At 34.8% G+C, this 15,883-nt stretch overlaps 1 protein-coding gene across 2 annotated transcripts in view; it reads left to right on the top strand.

Annotated features, from left to right (window-relative positions):
• Nucleotides 1–15,883, top strand: part of LOC126743653 (dosage compensation regulator) — a 37,839-nt gene that overhangs the window by 12,093 nt on the left and 9,863 nt on the right. For both annotated transcript variants that reach the window (XM_050450847.1, XM_050450848.1), the window contains 4 exons: nt 71–538; nt 598–760; nt 5,728–6,650; nt 14,268–14,560. In XM_050450847.1, the coding sequence (XP_050306804.1) occupies nt 71–538; nt 598–760; nt 5,728–6,650; nt 14,268–14,560 (1,847 nt within the window). The remainder of the gene's footprint in view (nt 1–70; nt 539–597; nt 761–5,727; nt 6,651–14,267; nt 14,561–15,883) is intronic.

The following is a 15,883-nucleotide window of genomic DNA, read 5'->3' as shown; positions in this document are numbered from 1 at the left end:
CTCTCAATATTATATGAAAATCACATTTCACTATAAACTGTCACAATATTAAGAAAAAAAAACTCCCTAGGTACACTAAAAAAGCAGAAAAACGCCGCCGAAATGCCCCCCTTCGAAGTGGCCATATCCCCCGAACTAAGAAACCAAGTAAAAGAGGTCTTAAACGACCTAAAAGTAAACCCGACCGCGGTAAAACAAGAGGGATCCGAACCGGTCTCGTTACTTTCCACCCACGTGCTGGACGATTTTCATCCCGCTCCACCGTCTCAAGCCGGGGTGGTACCGTGGTCCCCGCCCCAACAAAACTGGAATCCCTGGACCGGTTGTAATATCGACGAAGGATTTTTGGCCACAGCGACGATGGAACAGATAAGCGAGCATATGCACGAGCAGGCCAAACTGAAACTGACCACCGATCAGAGATTGCAAAAGAACATCGAGGACCGACAAAAGTTGCCGGTGTTCAACATCAAAGGGAAACTTATGGAGGCCATTAACGATAATCCGGTGATTATTATCAGGGGCAACACCGGATGTGGTATGTTATTGTGCGGGAAGTGTCTGGATATCGGTGCTTATTAGATTTTTTTTTTCAAGGTAAAACAACCCAAATATGTCAGTTTATACTGGAGGATTATATAATGTCGGGACAAGGCGCTTGGTGCAGTATCGTGGTCACGCAGCCCCGTAGGATTTCGGCCGTTTCCGTGTCCGAACGTGTGGCTAACGAAAGGGCGGAGGAGCTGGGAGAAGCCGTTGGGTAGGTTCACTATTATCCATTAAAATTATTAATTTCAAAGGAAAAAACGTTTATTGACAGTTTAATGTCTGGCAAACGAAGGTCTTGCGTGCGTAATTCAATGAAATATCTTGTATCCCACAGCAAATAAGATTTTTTTAGACGGTTTCCTCTTTAACAATAATAAATATTCTTTATTTGCCAAAATAACAGTTTACAAACAGTAGTAGCCAAAAGTATACAAATAAAAGACAGATAATTTGAGAGTTGTGCCAATAATTAAATAGCTTCTCTTTTAAAAGAATTTGAAGAAGTTCGAAATTTAAAATCTAACAATCTATAATGCAATAAGCACATAACCTCATTTTAATTTACATAAAAGTCACTATCACTGGCGATTACCTAGCAGCAAAGTCATTAGTACAGCAAGCCAAGTCATTATCAAAAAACAATTAAAAGAAAAGTTTAATCCCTATACCAAAGAGAATCATAGTTCTCAATTTATACTCTGTTAATGATAATTACCGTCTAAATTAAAGGAGTCGTTTAAATCGTTCAATTCTTCGATTTTCCATATTAAGCCATCCAAATTCTTGAAGTTTATACAATTATTATACTCTATTTCAGAAGTGTATAGAGCAATAAACTGGGGAATTCCGTTTTGTTTGGCTACATTTCGTGGTAGTTGATAGGCGCAGGTACTTATAATATTTATGAATTTAATTTTCACGGATTAAATGCCTTTATTTTGAAAGAGATTAAATACTAAATAAATACTTTTAATCCTTTTGTATAGGTACCTATCTTTTAACGCTTTGTAACATGCAAAAATGGGGTCAGGTAATATATACAGACTATAAATACTTTTAAATCATATTTTAAACGTTAGTAGTCACTGCTACGCTGTAGTGTAATCACAATATTATTATCCCAATATTTAAAAAATGGAGGTATTCAGTCCAACGAAAAGATGTTCTAAAAATTCTCCACTATCGCTGAGTGATTATTTTAAATGTACATGATTGCATAAAACACGATTACCCTAGTTTTACTGTGCAAGAAATTGTTGAAAAATGTTCTCGAATGAGTGGACTTGGAAAGTTGCGGGAAAGAAAAGTAGCAGGTCAAGTGGAATCTCCCAAGCAAAAGCCAGGACGACCGACAAAAGTCCTTGATGAAAATGCTAAATGTATAATTCGAAGAAAAGTTCACTCTTTTTATTTTAAAAAGGAAATACCCACCCTAGACAAAATTTTAATGGAGCTTGGCCGAGATGAGAGTATTCCATTGATAAGTAGAAAACTTTTATGGAAAACTTTAAAAAATATGGATTTTGCCTGGGAAAAGCATAACCGCAAAGCACTTTTACTGGAGAGCGACGAAATTGTTTGTTGGAGACGACAATACTTGAGAAGTATCAAGCAGTACCGCAGGGAGCAAAAGAAAGTTTTTTATCTTGATGAGACGTGGATTAACGAAGGTTATATAGTCCAAAAAATGTGGCAAGACAAAAATATAACCAGTGCTCGCCAAGCTTTCATAGAAGGCCTGTCTACGGGTATTAAAGTACCTTCGGGAAAAGGAAAAAGACTTATAATCACACATATTGGGAGCGAAGAGGGATTTTTAAAAGAAGGTCTGCTAACCTTTGAGTCGACTCGCACAGGAGAGTACCATGAAGACATGAACTCAGACGTTTTCGAGGACTATTTTGGTGAAATGATAAAATTTCTTCCGGCTAATTCGGTGGTGGTTATGGATAACGCAAGCTATCATTCACGGCGAATAGAGAAGACGCCAACTTCAAGTTGGAGAAAGCAAGAAATTATCGATTGGCTGACTGCAAAAGGTATTGCGTTTGAAGCAAATTTGATAAAAAAAGAACTGCTGGCAATAGCAAACTTACACAAAACTCGTTTCATGAAATACGCCGTGGAAGATATAGCCGAAAAATATAATATAACTGTACTGCGCTTACCGCCATATCATTGCGAACTAAATCCTATAGAACTGATATGGGCGCAGGTAAAAGGATTTGTAGCAAGACAAAACACGACTTTTAAAATGAAAGATGTTAAGCTACTGTTTGATCAAGCCATTACGGAAGCGACACCAGAGAATTGGCGAAAAGCAGTCCAGCATGTAATTAAGCAAGAGGACAAAATGTGGGATCTTGACAACCTCATCGATCAGACAGTCGATCCTTTAATTATAATGTCAAGAGGTGATGACAGTTCGTCAGATGACGAAGAAGACTACAATCTATTATAATTTAAAATTGTTATACACTGTTCAAAAAGTGCCAGATCCAAAAGTGACATTTTCAACTGTTTTACTCTACATATTATGTTCAATAAATTTGTGAAAAAAATATATTATTCCATTTAAACAAAAGTAACTTTCTAAAATAAAATAGCATTTAAGTACATTAATTATAAGGTAAAAAACAAGTCCCAGTTGCACGCCTTTGGCGAACCGTTTTCAATGTTTATCAGTGGGTAACAATGGGCAAAACTCATAAATTGACCCAAAACCGGGTGGCACTACCTGCAATCAACGAAAAGAAAGAATTTTACATTGAAACTAATACCCAACTAAGGTAGTGGCATAAAATATTGGTGGATCACCAGGTACCACTTTTGCATACCTAATGAGGTTTTATTGCTCTACACACTTCTGAAATAGAGTATAGTCGAATTTAAGAGTTTTAAGAGCTTTCGCCGTCTACCCTTATCCTCATAATCAAGACACCAGCCAGAAACCACATCACAGTAATTAAATAGTGCCAGTAAAAATACATTTTACAGGAGACTTTAAAGATCTTCGACCGATAAGTATTTTGCCGGCTATATCAAAAATTTTGGAAAAGCACATTTATCAACAGATTGTTTCATTTGTCGAATCTAAAAAAATAATTCCGCCTAGCCAATCTGGATTTAGAAAAAATTTTAGCACTAGTACCTGCCTAATTAACTTGGTGAATGATGTAAGGCTTGATCAGGATCGGAAAGAAATCACGTGCCTCTGCCTATTAGACTTCAGTAAGGCCTTTGACACACTGTGTCACCGGATGTTGTTGGCTAAGCTTCACCATTTTGGTTTTTCTCAGGAAGCTGTCTTATCTAGTCGGGCGTGTTCAGAGTACACTTCTTTATAATGGGCCCAACAAAATTAAATCTGATTACATACCGGTGACAACGGGCGTCCCACAGGGGTCGATATTAGGGCCATTATTGTTTTCATTATACGTTGCAGATATGAACAAAGAGGTTATAAATTCCAAAATACAGCAGTTTGCTGATGATTTCCAATTGTACATTTCATTTAATCAAGATCTATTGCAGCATTTTCAGAAAAATCTTAATGATGACCTAAAAAAAATTCAAAGTTTTGCAAATAATCATAATCTTAAGCTAAATGCTGCAAAATCATGTGTAATATTGTTGGGAGAGAACAAAGCCAGAATAGCAAATATTAATTAACATTTAAATATTATGATAGATAATGAAAGGTTGCCTGTTGTCACAGAAGTCAAGAATTTAGGTGTTTACCTTGACACAAGATTAACTTTCGAAACGCATATAAAAAAGAAACTTTGCATTGCCTATTTAAGATTGAAGAAAATATATCAAGTAGACAGATTTTTACCCTCAACAACAAAATACTATTTATGTAACTCTCTTGTTGGATTATGGTGACATCATTTATCACAGCTCTTTGACTAACAGAATTTCTAAATCTATTCAGAAGTTGCAAAATGCGTGTTTGCGATTTTCATATAATATTTTGTATAGAGATCATATTACTCCACACTTAAATAAACACTCAATATTATCTATGGCTAATCGATGTACGCTACATTTAACCAATTTTATTTATAGAGTTTTAAAATCCAAGCAACCGCCATATTTATATCAACTTTTCATATCTAGAGATCACCATCACCAAACTCGCTATACTGGCAATTTTCTTGTACCGCAACACCGTTCTGCAAATTTCCAAAAATCCTTTGCTTTTGTTGCACCTCAAATATGGAACAATATTCCAATTGAAAAAAAAAAACTTTAGCAATATCTACATTTTCAAAACACATTAAAAATAAACTTTTGCAAGAGCAACGTACAATTTAATGAAAATGTGAGAAAATGTTGAAAATGTTAAAATTATCTGACTATTTGTGGTTAGATCTGTGGGTTCTCTGTCAGTCCAATTTATAAATAATAATGAATTATTAGTGCTATTCTCCTAGTGACCTATGGGGGGTTCTTGTGCTTGACCGGATACCAAAATTATTGTCATAAACTGAAAATTATTATTTTTATTGTTAAGTATAAATAGTGATTTTTTTTTTCTTTAGGTTTTAGTTTTTTTTAGTTTTTTATAGGTTTTAGTTTTTGGGGCGCTCTACACATTTCTGAAAATAAGTTCCAGACTTGTGAATCGGTTTATTAATCGCAGGGTAGTCCTTTATTTATCATCAACCGAGATTATTGTTATATTTAAAAATGAAGTGTAATTTATTTTGGGATAAATAAAAAGTTTTTGAATTTGAATTTGAATTTTAAAACGAGATGTTCCTTGATGACAAGAGACGTGATGTTTATATCGAAGGCTTTTATCCATTACAAGGCCCAAACTTTTGCACTTGTCGACAATTGGAATTCTTTCTTTCGCCAATCTGATTTATATTATGATTCCCATATTTTTTTAAATAAAAATTTCACAAAAAAAATAGTCAATCTTGACCCGGTTCTGGGATCCAAAAAAAAATATTATTTTGGGGCGGCTAGGGTTAAACAATGAATTTCATTTCTCTCATATTACTTGTTGAAAAAAACATTTTTTTGCGGAAACTGCTTTACCGCTATCGGTTTATAGACAAACAACTTCAGAAATAATTTTCGGAGGGTACTGTCTGGAGAGCGAAAATCACTCCTACGTTCTCTCCAACCGAGCGCCATCTAGATGATTTAATTTATTTACTTTAGGTACTCGGTACGTTTCGAGTCGGTCCTGCCCAGACCCTACGGCTCGGTACTCTTCTGCACCGTCGGCGTTTTACTAAAGAAACTAGAAAACGGCCTGCGTGGTGTAAGCCACGTGATCGTAGACGAAATCCACGAGCGTGACGTAAACAGTGACTTCATCATGGTGGTGCTGAGGGACATGATTCACACCTATCCGGACCTGAGGGTGATCCTTATGAGCGCCACCATAGACACCACGTTGTTTTCCAAGTATTTTAACAATTGCCCCGTGTTGGAGATCGAGGGACGCGCTTTTCCCGTGCAGCAGTACTTTTTAGAGGATTGTATCGAGCTGACCGGGTTTGTGCCCCCGCTGGATACGAAAAAGAAGAACAAGGGCAAAAAAGACGACGAAGGGGACGAGGACACGGTCGCGGACGACACCGAAGAGAACCTAAACACTTGCATCGACCCGAAATATTCGGTACAAACGAGGAACGCGATGGCCCGCCTAAACGAGAAAGAAATCAGCTTCGAACTGATGGAGGCGATCTTGACTTACGTGAAAAAACAGGATATTCCTGGAGCGGTTTTGGTCTTTTTACCCGGTTGGAATTTGATTTTCGCCATGATGAAACACCTGCAGAGCCATCCGGTGTTCGGCGGTTCGGAGTACTGCATTTTGCCGTTGCACTCGCAGATTCCCCGGGAGGATCAGCGCAAAGTGTTTTTGCCAGTGCCGCCTAACGTGACGAAGGTTATTCTGGCAACGAATATCGCGGAAACGTCGATTACCATCGATGACGTGGTGTTCGTGGTGGACAGTTGCAAGGCCAAAATGAAAATGTTTACGTCGCATAATAATATGACCAGTTACGCGACAGTTTGGGCCTCGAGGACCAATTTGGAACAGAGGAAGGGTAGAGCGGGACGTGTCAGACCTGGTAAGTAAAAACTCAATTTTGCACAGTATTTGAAATTATGATATATAGAGGGTTAAGCGTCGTATATGCTATTTATAAATGATATTGCTAATCTGGACATAAATAGTAAAATTTGTATCTTTGCGGACGATACTAGTTTTTCCTGGAGCAACTTAAATATGGTGGGGTCTTCGTAGAACCATATCTCGTGACCTAGTCACCATTAAATCGTGGTGCGATTCAAATCTCTTGTGCCTTAACGTCTCAAAAACTAGAGTATTATCATTTAGCGGTGCGTTGCAACCTTTTGTAATTAATAACAACAGAATGGAGGTCGTTGATTCCGTAAAGTTCTTGGGACTGATAGTAGACAACTCTTTAAAATGGGATATCCACATCGATTACTTATCCAAAAAATTAAGTTCTGCATGTTTTGCTCTGAGATCAGTATCCAGGGAGCTAAGTTTGGCAACGGCTATAACAGTTTATTATGCCCTGTTTGAGTGGCACCTCCGATATGCCCTTCCGTTTTGGGGTACGTGTGGTGCGTTTGTGCAGTTGTTACTCAATTTGAACGCATATTTAAGCTACAAAAGAGAGCTATACGCTATTCATTAAGACTAAATTACAGAACTCACTGCCAGGAATATTTTAAAAAATTTAAAATACTAACTCTTTCTTCCTTATTTATATTTGAATCCGTCTGCCTAATCCGCAAGCACTTATCAGATATGTCAGAAAGGCCATCTCACAATTATCCTCTTAGAAACGCAGAGTACGATCTTTATCTACCAACCCCACGATCAGAACTAGTTAAACGATCCATTCTTTACAATGCAAAAAAAATGCACAATCATCTCCCATTTGAAATCAAATCAATAACAACTTTTTCCAAATTTCGGAAAGCTCTGAAATCATACTTGCTGGAGAGAACCTTATACACAGTAACCGACTTTTTTTAATAATTAATGTTATGTAATTTTAAGCACGCGCTTCCTAAACACTGGTAAATTTGTTTATGTTGTTATGATAATGTACATAAATAATATTCGTATATTATGTAAACAAATTAGTGGTTTGCTAATAACGTTTTTGTAAACAACAGCCTTTTGCCGACTTTGTATACAAGTGAATGTATATATATTTTATAGATTTTAAGGAAATGTGACCTAAACAATTTATAAAATTGTTAAGTTTTTTGTATGTTTTGTTGTATTTTTTATTTTTATATATTTGTATTTTTTGTTTTGTCTTTGTGTATATTTTGTTTGTATGATTTATTTAAATAATAGCTTTGTCGACAAAATTTTTAAATTTATGATAATAAAGCATTGATTGACAGGGTTCAAAGATATACAGGGTGTAAATAAATAGATGCGAAAAAAATTCAGAGGGCTGATTCTTTCTGGGTAAATTTTAAGAAAAAAACTTTATATGAACGCTTGTCCTAAAAGTCCTAACTTTTGAGATACCGGATGGTAAAGATTGAAGAAAATTATGTGTGTTTTTTTTATAATACCTGTAAAACTCTTGTAGATATTTTAATAAAATTTGGTATGCATCAAAAGGCATTTTCTGAGGGTCACCAATTTTTTATACTTGTACCAGTGACGTTTGTGTAAGGTTTAAACTACATATTTTTGATGGAAGATATGGTACGCAACTTTTTAATTTTTGGTTTTGGTAATTCTTATTTATTTCTGAGCAAATTTGATCTGTTAACGTTCTTATGTCCGAGGTTGCGTATTCCATTAAAAAATAAAACCCATCTACCTAAATGTATTATGTGCTTATTATTGAGGTTTAGATGTGATACTATTTAGTTTGTTTTAAACCAAATGAAAGAAAAGGAAATTAAATAATTATAAAAAATTTTGAAAATGACCAGCCTCTGCCATTATGCAAGAGTCCATACGTCGCCGCATTTGTCGACGAATCCGATAAAAAATTCCGGGAGAATTTTAAATTACGGCACATGAATTAACAATTCGATTTCCTATTAATAATTTCGAATCCTATACACCAAAGGTTTTATAAATAAATAAATAAATAAATAAGTCTTTATTTCCAACGGTCACCCACTTACAGGAAATGCAGAAAAAAAAATACAAATCAAAACAATAATAACAGAATAAAAATTAAATGCAAAAAAAACAAAGTAGTAAAGTAAAACAGTTAAAACTAATTTAAAGAATAAACAAAAAGAAAAGAAAAATAAAAAAAAAAAAAAGAACTCAACAAACCTTTATGCCACACTTCTAAATAACAAACAGCATTAGACAGGTACTTACAGGTTGTAATACTAGGTTATTGATTGAGTAGCCTCAGCACAGAAGATAGCGTATCAACAAATAGATCTATGTTGTAGTTACAAAGCGTATTAAACAAATTACATATGTAAAAAATCGGAGCTCTCTTGAAAATATTATTTAATGCTCTGTTGCAATAAAAAGTGCGAGAATTTCTGGAGTTTATCCTTGGGACAATGTACCGAATCTGATTTAAGAGTGAAATGCAGTCTATTTTGTTGTTTACTAGCTTATATAAGAAAGTTATAGCCGTTGTCACACGACGATCGAGTAAGGTTTTCATATTGAACCGTCCAAGCATGACATTTTGGCAAGTGCCTCTGGCTGGATAAACGCCATCTTCCCTATAGTGCAAATACTTTATAAACCTGCGTTGTATATATTCAACGTTTTTGATTTCAGTTTCATATATTGGATGCCATATAAGTGACGCATACTCGAGTCTTGAGCGTACAAAAGATTGATATAATAATAGTACCACGCTGGTATCGTTAAAATTACGACAATTTCTAATAATAAACCCCAAAGACCTGGATGATGATAGTACAATATTCTGAATGTGGCTTTTAAAGTCAAAATTTTCATCAAACGTTACACCCAAATCCTTGATTTCATGGCATCTTGTTAAAGGAAGATTCTGTATATGGTAATCATATTGTATAGAAGTTTTATTTCTACAATAGGAAACAAGAAAACATTTTGATACATTAAGAAAAAGTCTGTTATTCTGACACCAGCTATTAATACTATTTAATACTTCTTGAAGATGTTGGCAGTCGGCTAAATAGTTAATTTTAGTGTAAATTTTCAGATCGTCGGCAAAAAGCAATTTATAACAAGAGATGATTGATGCGAGATCGTTAATAAACAATATAAACAACAAAGGACCCAAATTTGCTCCCTGGGGAACTCCAGATTTCACTATATATTGAGAAGAAACGAAAGCCGTCGATCTCGACAAACTGCCTACGCCCATTGAGATACGAGGAAAGAAAACTTAACAGACCTGTGGAACAGCCCAGATAATCCAGTTTTTTTAATAAAATTTTGAGATCTACCTGATCAAACGCCTTCTGAAAGTCCATGTAAAGGACATCTACCTGACCTCTAGCATTAAGCGCCTGACACACATATTCAGAAAGACAGCTCAGGTTTGTGACACATGATCTCTGCTCCACAAACCCGTGTTTTAAATGACCTTATGTGGTAAAATCTAGTGGATTCATATCTGGTGACCGAGGTGGCCAAAACTGAGGACCGCCTCGGCCTATCCAACGATTTGGATATGTTTCGTCTAAACAACAACGTGCTAATAAACTAAAATGGACAGGAGCCCCATCGTGCATAAACCACATTACTCTTCTAACATCTAGGGGTACTGCCTCAAGAAGTCCTGGAAGTATGTGTTGGAGAGAACGAGTGTACGTTTCGCCATTCAATCTCTGTGGTAGAAAATGTCGGGCAATAAGGTGGTCTCCAATGATTCCAACTCATACATTTAAAGAAAATTGTTGTTGGTGATGAGCTTCAACTGTGGCATGGGGATTTTCATCTGCCCAAATGTGGTTATTATGGTAGTTAATGATTGCCTCTCTGGAAAAATTAACTTCGTCGGTAAACAGAATCTGCTTTAAAAACTGAGGGTTTTGCTCAATGGCTTCTAACATCCAACGAGAAAATTCAAAATGCCTAGGAAAATCTCGTGGTAATAGAGCCTGGACTCATTGTTTGTGATATGGATATAATAACTGATCCTTTAAAATAGTCCATACTGTTATATGATTGACAGCTGCAGACTGCTTCTTCCAATTTCGGTATTCTAATATCGCGTTGGCGACCACAATCATGCTTTCTTGGTTGAAAAGTTCCAGTTTCTCGTAGTCTTTAATAAAAGCGTGCATATATAGAGTATGATGAGGTGACATTTGTTGAAGGTACATTTCCGCATACGTTCTAGATGCTTTTGCAATGAATTTAGCAAGACTATAAACAAAATGCATATATGTCATTTCTGCATTCAAATAATTTGCCATTTTGATAAAATGGATCAAAATTGCACAAAAAAGTTTCTACTTTAAAGGAGGCAAGAACTGACAATGAACCAACAACCACATACATTTAACAGGTTAATACAGTTTAATAGGTTAATACATTATTTGAAAGGTTAAGTAAAAAACAAAAAAGGTTAAAAAGTTAAGTAAACAGTGGTGTACCATATTTTTCATCAAAAATATTTACTTTAAACCTTGCACGAACCTTAGTACAAATAAAAAAATCGTGAGCCTCGGAAAATGCCTTTTGATGCATAGAAAATGCATACCAAATATTACTAAAATATCTACAAGGGTTTCACAGGTATTGTAAAAAAACATATATTTTTCTTCAATCTTTACCACCTGGTATCTCAAAAGTTAGGACTTTTAGGACATATACAGTTTTTTTCTTAAAATTGACCCAAGAATCAGCCTCTGAATTTTTTCGCATCTATTTATTTACACCCTGTATACAGGATTTCAAACTTGAATATCTTCCTGCCATCTCCCATCTGAGTTGGACAAATAAACAAGATTTATTATTTAGAACGTCCCATGCCATTTATTGCAAATTAGGTCAGAATAGAGTATTAATCAAATGAGAGCCTTCATATCACACGCAAAAAGCGGTCCTTTTTTGGAAAATTTTCATAGTATTTGACAACATTTCAGGCGTAATAGCAGCAACTTCTGCTCTTATATTAACTTAATTTTTAAATATTGTCCGGATTATTGTAATTTATATATTGTTGCTAACATTCAGCTTACTATTCAAGTAGCTTAAGTTAAGAAAAAGTCCTGTGTCGTCAAATCCGGAGAACGAAGAGACCAATCGAAGAAGTCGCGTTCTGGGAACTTGCTCTGCAAAAACTTTATGGCAGCGATTGCGGTGTGGCAAGGTGCGGCGTCTTGTTAAAAATACAAATTCATCAGACCAGCTTACGCATTTCCGGACAAACAAAGCGACCACCTGGGACGCTGACGAGCAGCTACACATTTGTAATATAAGAAATCATTGGACAAACTAGGAACTAGCTCTCATATTTCATACGATACCCACAGTTGAACGATTATTTTCAATGTACATACGGCGAAATAATTCCAAGTAACAAAAAACAAAGAGTGTTTCAAGAAGATGGTACATGGTTTGTTGTTCGAGACCAAATATTTCGTTTAATAGATAAATGTAATGTGGTTACTTTAAATGTTGGATCACCTACTAGGACAATAGGGCTAAATGAACTAGACTTTGCCGTTGATCCAAGTCTAATTTCATAAGGCTTAGGGACTAAAGTTCAGTGGAAGGTTGATAATGACTCTCATAGACCAGATCACTTTCCTACTTTATTAGAACTGTAATGTAATCAAACAATACCAATAAATCGTAATAATTCTAACACGTCTACTAAATACACACGTTTAGTTAATAATATAAACGATTTTGCTAGAATATATATGGCCACAAATAAACCTTATTGTTATAAACGACCATCCCCTCCGTGGTGGAATTCTTCTGACTGTGATCCAATAGTAAAAAAAAGGAAAAATACACATGTAAATACTTTAATAATACAAAATTACCCATCTCTAGAAAACTGCAATACTACCCTTGGATTTGACAATATATTTACCATTTACAGTAAATACTATGTGTCAATAAGATCAACAGCAGATAAAACATGTCATCATACAATAAGTCTACATATCAGTAAAAATTGCCAAAAAAACAATCCAACCTGAAAAGCAATGAAAACAAGTACCCAATGCATAAATTTGTATAAATTTATGGTTTCAAATTTGGCCAAAAACGCCAAGCACATTACACACTTTCAATGAAGTTTATTCACAAAGTCATAAAATAGAAAACTTTTCAAGCGTTTTAGTAATCCCTATGCAAGAATTTAGAAAAAAAAACCTAGATATAGGGAGCTCTTGTAGGCCAATATATATATAATAGCTTAGAGTTTTGGTTAAAAAATAATTAAGCACTTATAACTTAACCAATAAGTATTCGCGACTTAAAGAATCTACACCTCTTTATAAAGCTTATCATGAGTTTTACTCAATGTTAGAGTTAATTACCCCTTTAAGCACAATAGTTAAATACCCTTTATTTACTAACTATGGACGCACATGTTCATTTAAAGTATATCCTATAATATAGCAAATAAAGAAATTGATTAGATGTAATACAGAATTTAATATTTAATATTTATATGTAGATATGGTAGCCAAAAATGGAGTAAGTCGAGGAGACTTTCCTTGTGCTAGTGATATTGCTATAACATTAGAAAAACTATAGCTATTAAATGGAATACAAAGATACCTTCGCAATACTGGCGTGAAAATCTTAATGAGTCCAGGAATTTTTTAATAAAAAAGTAATTAAAATAAAATGATATAATAATTTAATAAAATAAATTATTTTTTATCAGAATCAAATTTGAATAAATGCTAGTTTCCAAGCCCATCTCAAAAAATCAAGTTTTCCAATCTGAGAAATGTATCGTCTGCAACACTACAGGTGATCACATATTTCTAGAGTGTAAAAAATATATTCAAGAAATTCAAGCATTACTATTAAAACTGAGAAGAGAATGTAAAGTTGCATACCCCTTTAATGTTATGCATTATTGTAATATTTAATTAGTATTTAAATTGAAAAAAATATTTCAAATTTTAATTTTTTAGTAAAATATTCTCTAACCTCCTACTTTATGTCCGTGGTCAACCTTGTGATTTTGGCAATTCAAAAATCGCGCTGATCGACGGCAGTGCCGTGAAAAGATTGACCCTGTCCGTTATGTTTAGCATAGGAGATAACAAAAAACATACATTTAAGCACATTATATTTTAGTTATAGAAGACACCTAGGCTTGTAGATTAAGGCAAAAAAAAAGTATAATTGTAAAACATAAGTCCTATCATTATTTTAAATGCAGGAAAATATTTAAAAATATAAAATAAGTATGAATAGGTATAAGGGATAAAAAAATTGCAACTGGCTATGTGGCTATTGGCCTATACAAAAAAAAAAACAATTTTAGCGTGTTGTTTCGCTGTGTATCGACCCATGACTCAAATAGCAGCATAATGCTCATCTCTCAAAATCGTCTTAAGAAATGACGGAGTTATTGGATGTCGAAGTACTGAAGAACCAGATGGCTCACCCTTTATCTATCAAACTCCGAAACCCCGAAACATTTTTCTCGAAAACGCATATATTCGCCGATAAGGGGCGTCCGGATGCGGTCATACTAAAATTAATATCTACATTTATTGTTGTTGTCTTGAAGGTATTTGCTTCCATTTGTGTTCGAGAGCGCGTTACGAGAAACTGGAGGAACATATGACCCCCGAAATGTTCCGCACGCCCCTGCACGAATTGGCTCTGTCCATTAAATTGCTCCGGTTGGGCGGCATCGGTCACTTCTTGTCCAAGGCCATCGAACCGCCGCCGCTGGACGCCGTGATCGAGGCGGAGGTTTTACTCAAAGAAATGAAATGCCTGGACCAAAATGACGAACTCACACCGCTGGGTAGAATTATCGCGAAATTACCGATCGAACCCCGGTTGGGAAAAATGATGGTGAGTCCTTTATTCACGTTTCTTTTACTAATAATAAGAAATAGTTTATAAATACAATTAAATGCCCTAATCATTATAATACAATACAAAAATTTAACTAGAAGTGGGTTGGGATAAAACGCAACTTTCAGCTTCGCTTGTACTACCGAAGCTGTAAAGCCTAAAGAAATGGTAAAAGCAATACATGTTCAAATAAAGTAACTTATGACCTTTGATTTATAAATACTAATATTTCAATATAATTATAAAGATATAGTAATACAATAACACTTAAATGATTTAACTATTACAAAAAAACTATAACTAAATACACATAAAATAAAGTAAAGAACCCTAGACATAAACGTATAATAACTAACAGGCATAAAATGTTCAATCCAGGATCAGCCCATAAACTATGTTGCCAAGTTGAAGTGGCACAAAATCAATGTATAACATAAAGTTTTTTTTTAACATCTCTAGAGAGGTAATGTCTGTGCATTAGGGTGGAGCGAATTTTCGATTTCTGGAATTTTAATTAATGTATGCTTAATAGGTGCCTATTGTAGTCGTTAGTAAGCCAAAAAAAAATTTAACGTCAGAAAACAACTTCTTCGGCAACCGAAAGTGCCTTAAAATTTCGGAAATTATTATGTTTTTTATTAATTTAGCGAATTTTTTATTTCTTAAAATTTAACCATCCTGTATATTTAAAAGGTGCCTATTGTACTCTCAAGTGAACCAAAAAAAAACTAAACGTCTAAAAACAATATCTTCGGCTGCCGAAACCTCCTCAAAATTTCGATAATTAAAGATAGAATCCCATCTATCTTTAATTATCAGAGGGAGCCATTGGTAAGACCCTTGAATCGTGTGAAAATTTACCAGTCGTACAGTTTGAGAAAATTGAAACAATTTTACCATTAGTTGATCTAGAAACCGTAAGTACCGATGCAAAGTATTTATATGAGATGTGTCAAGGAATCTCTACTGGAGTTTTAAAAGACGATTGGGCTCTAAAAGCGCCAGGGAAAATGTCACACTCTAGATGGCTTACCACAGCCAATAGAGTCCTAAGGTTATACGTTGCTACCAATGAGCCCTCTCAAAACCTTAAAATGTTAACAGAGTTTATAGTAAAAGTGTATGCCGTATGCTGGTTTCAAATTAAATGCCATTGGTCTTGTAAGGATGGTGCTAGGCACTTGTTTAGCATTATAAATAAATCTCGTTACCTCCCTGAAGAAATAAAAAAAGGTATTGATCCCGTAATTGAGAGAAATGGATTTTTTGCGCACCCAGAAAATATTTTATTAGCCATGTTAGGAGATGATAGAAAACATA

The sequence above is a fragment of the Anthonomus grandis genome, chromosome 13, assembly GCF_022605725.1.
Source record: "Anthonomus grandis grandis chromosome 13, icAntGran1.3, whole genome shotgun sequence".
Taxonomy (NCBI): Eukaryota; Metazoa; Arthropoda; class Insecta; order Coleoptera; family Curculionidae; genus Anthonomus; species Anthonomus grandis.
This window is presented reverse-complemented; position numbering and strand designations above follow the sequence as displayed.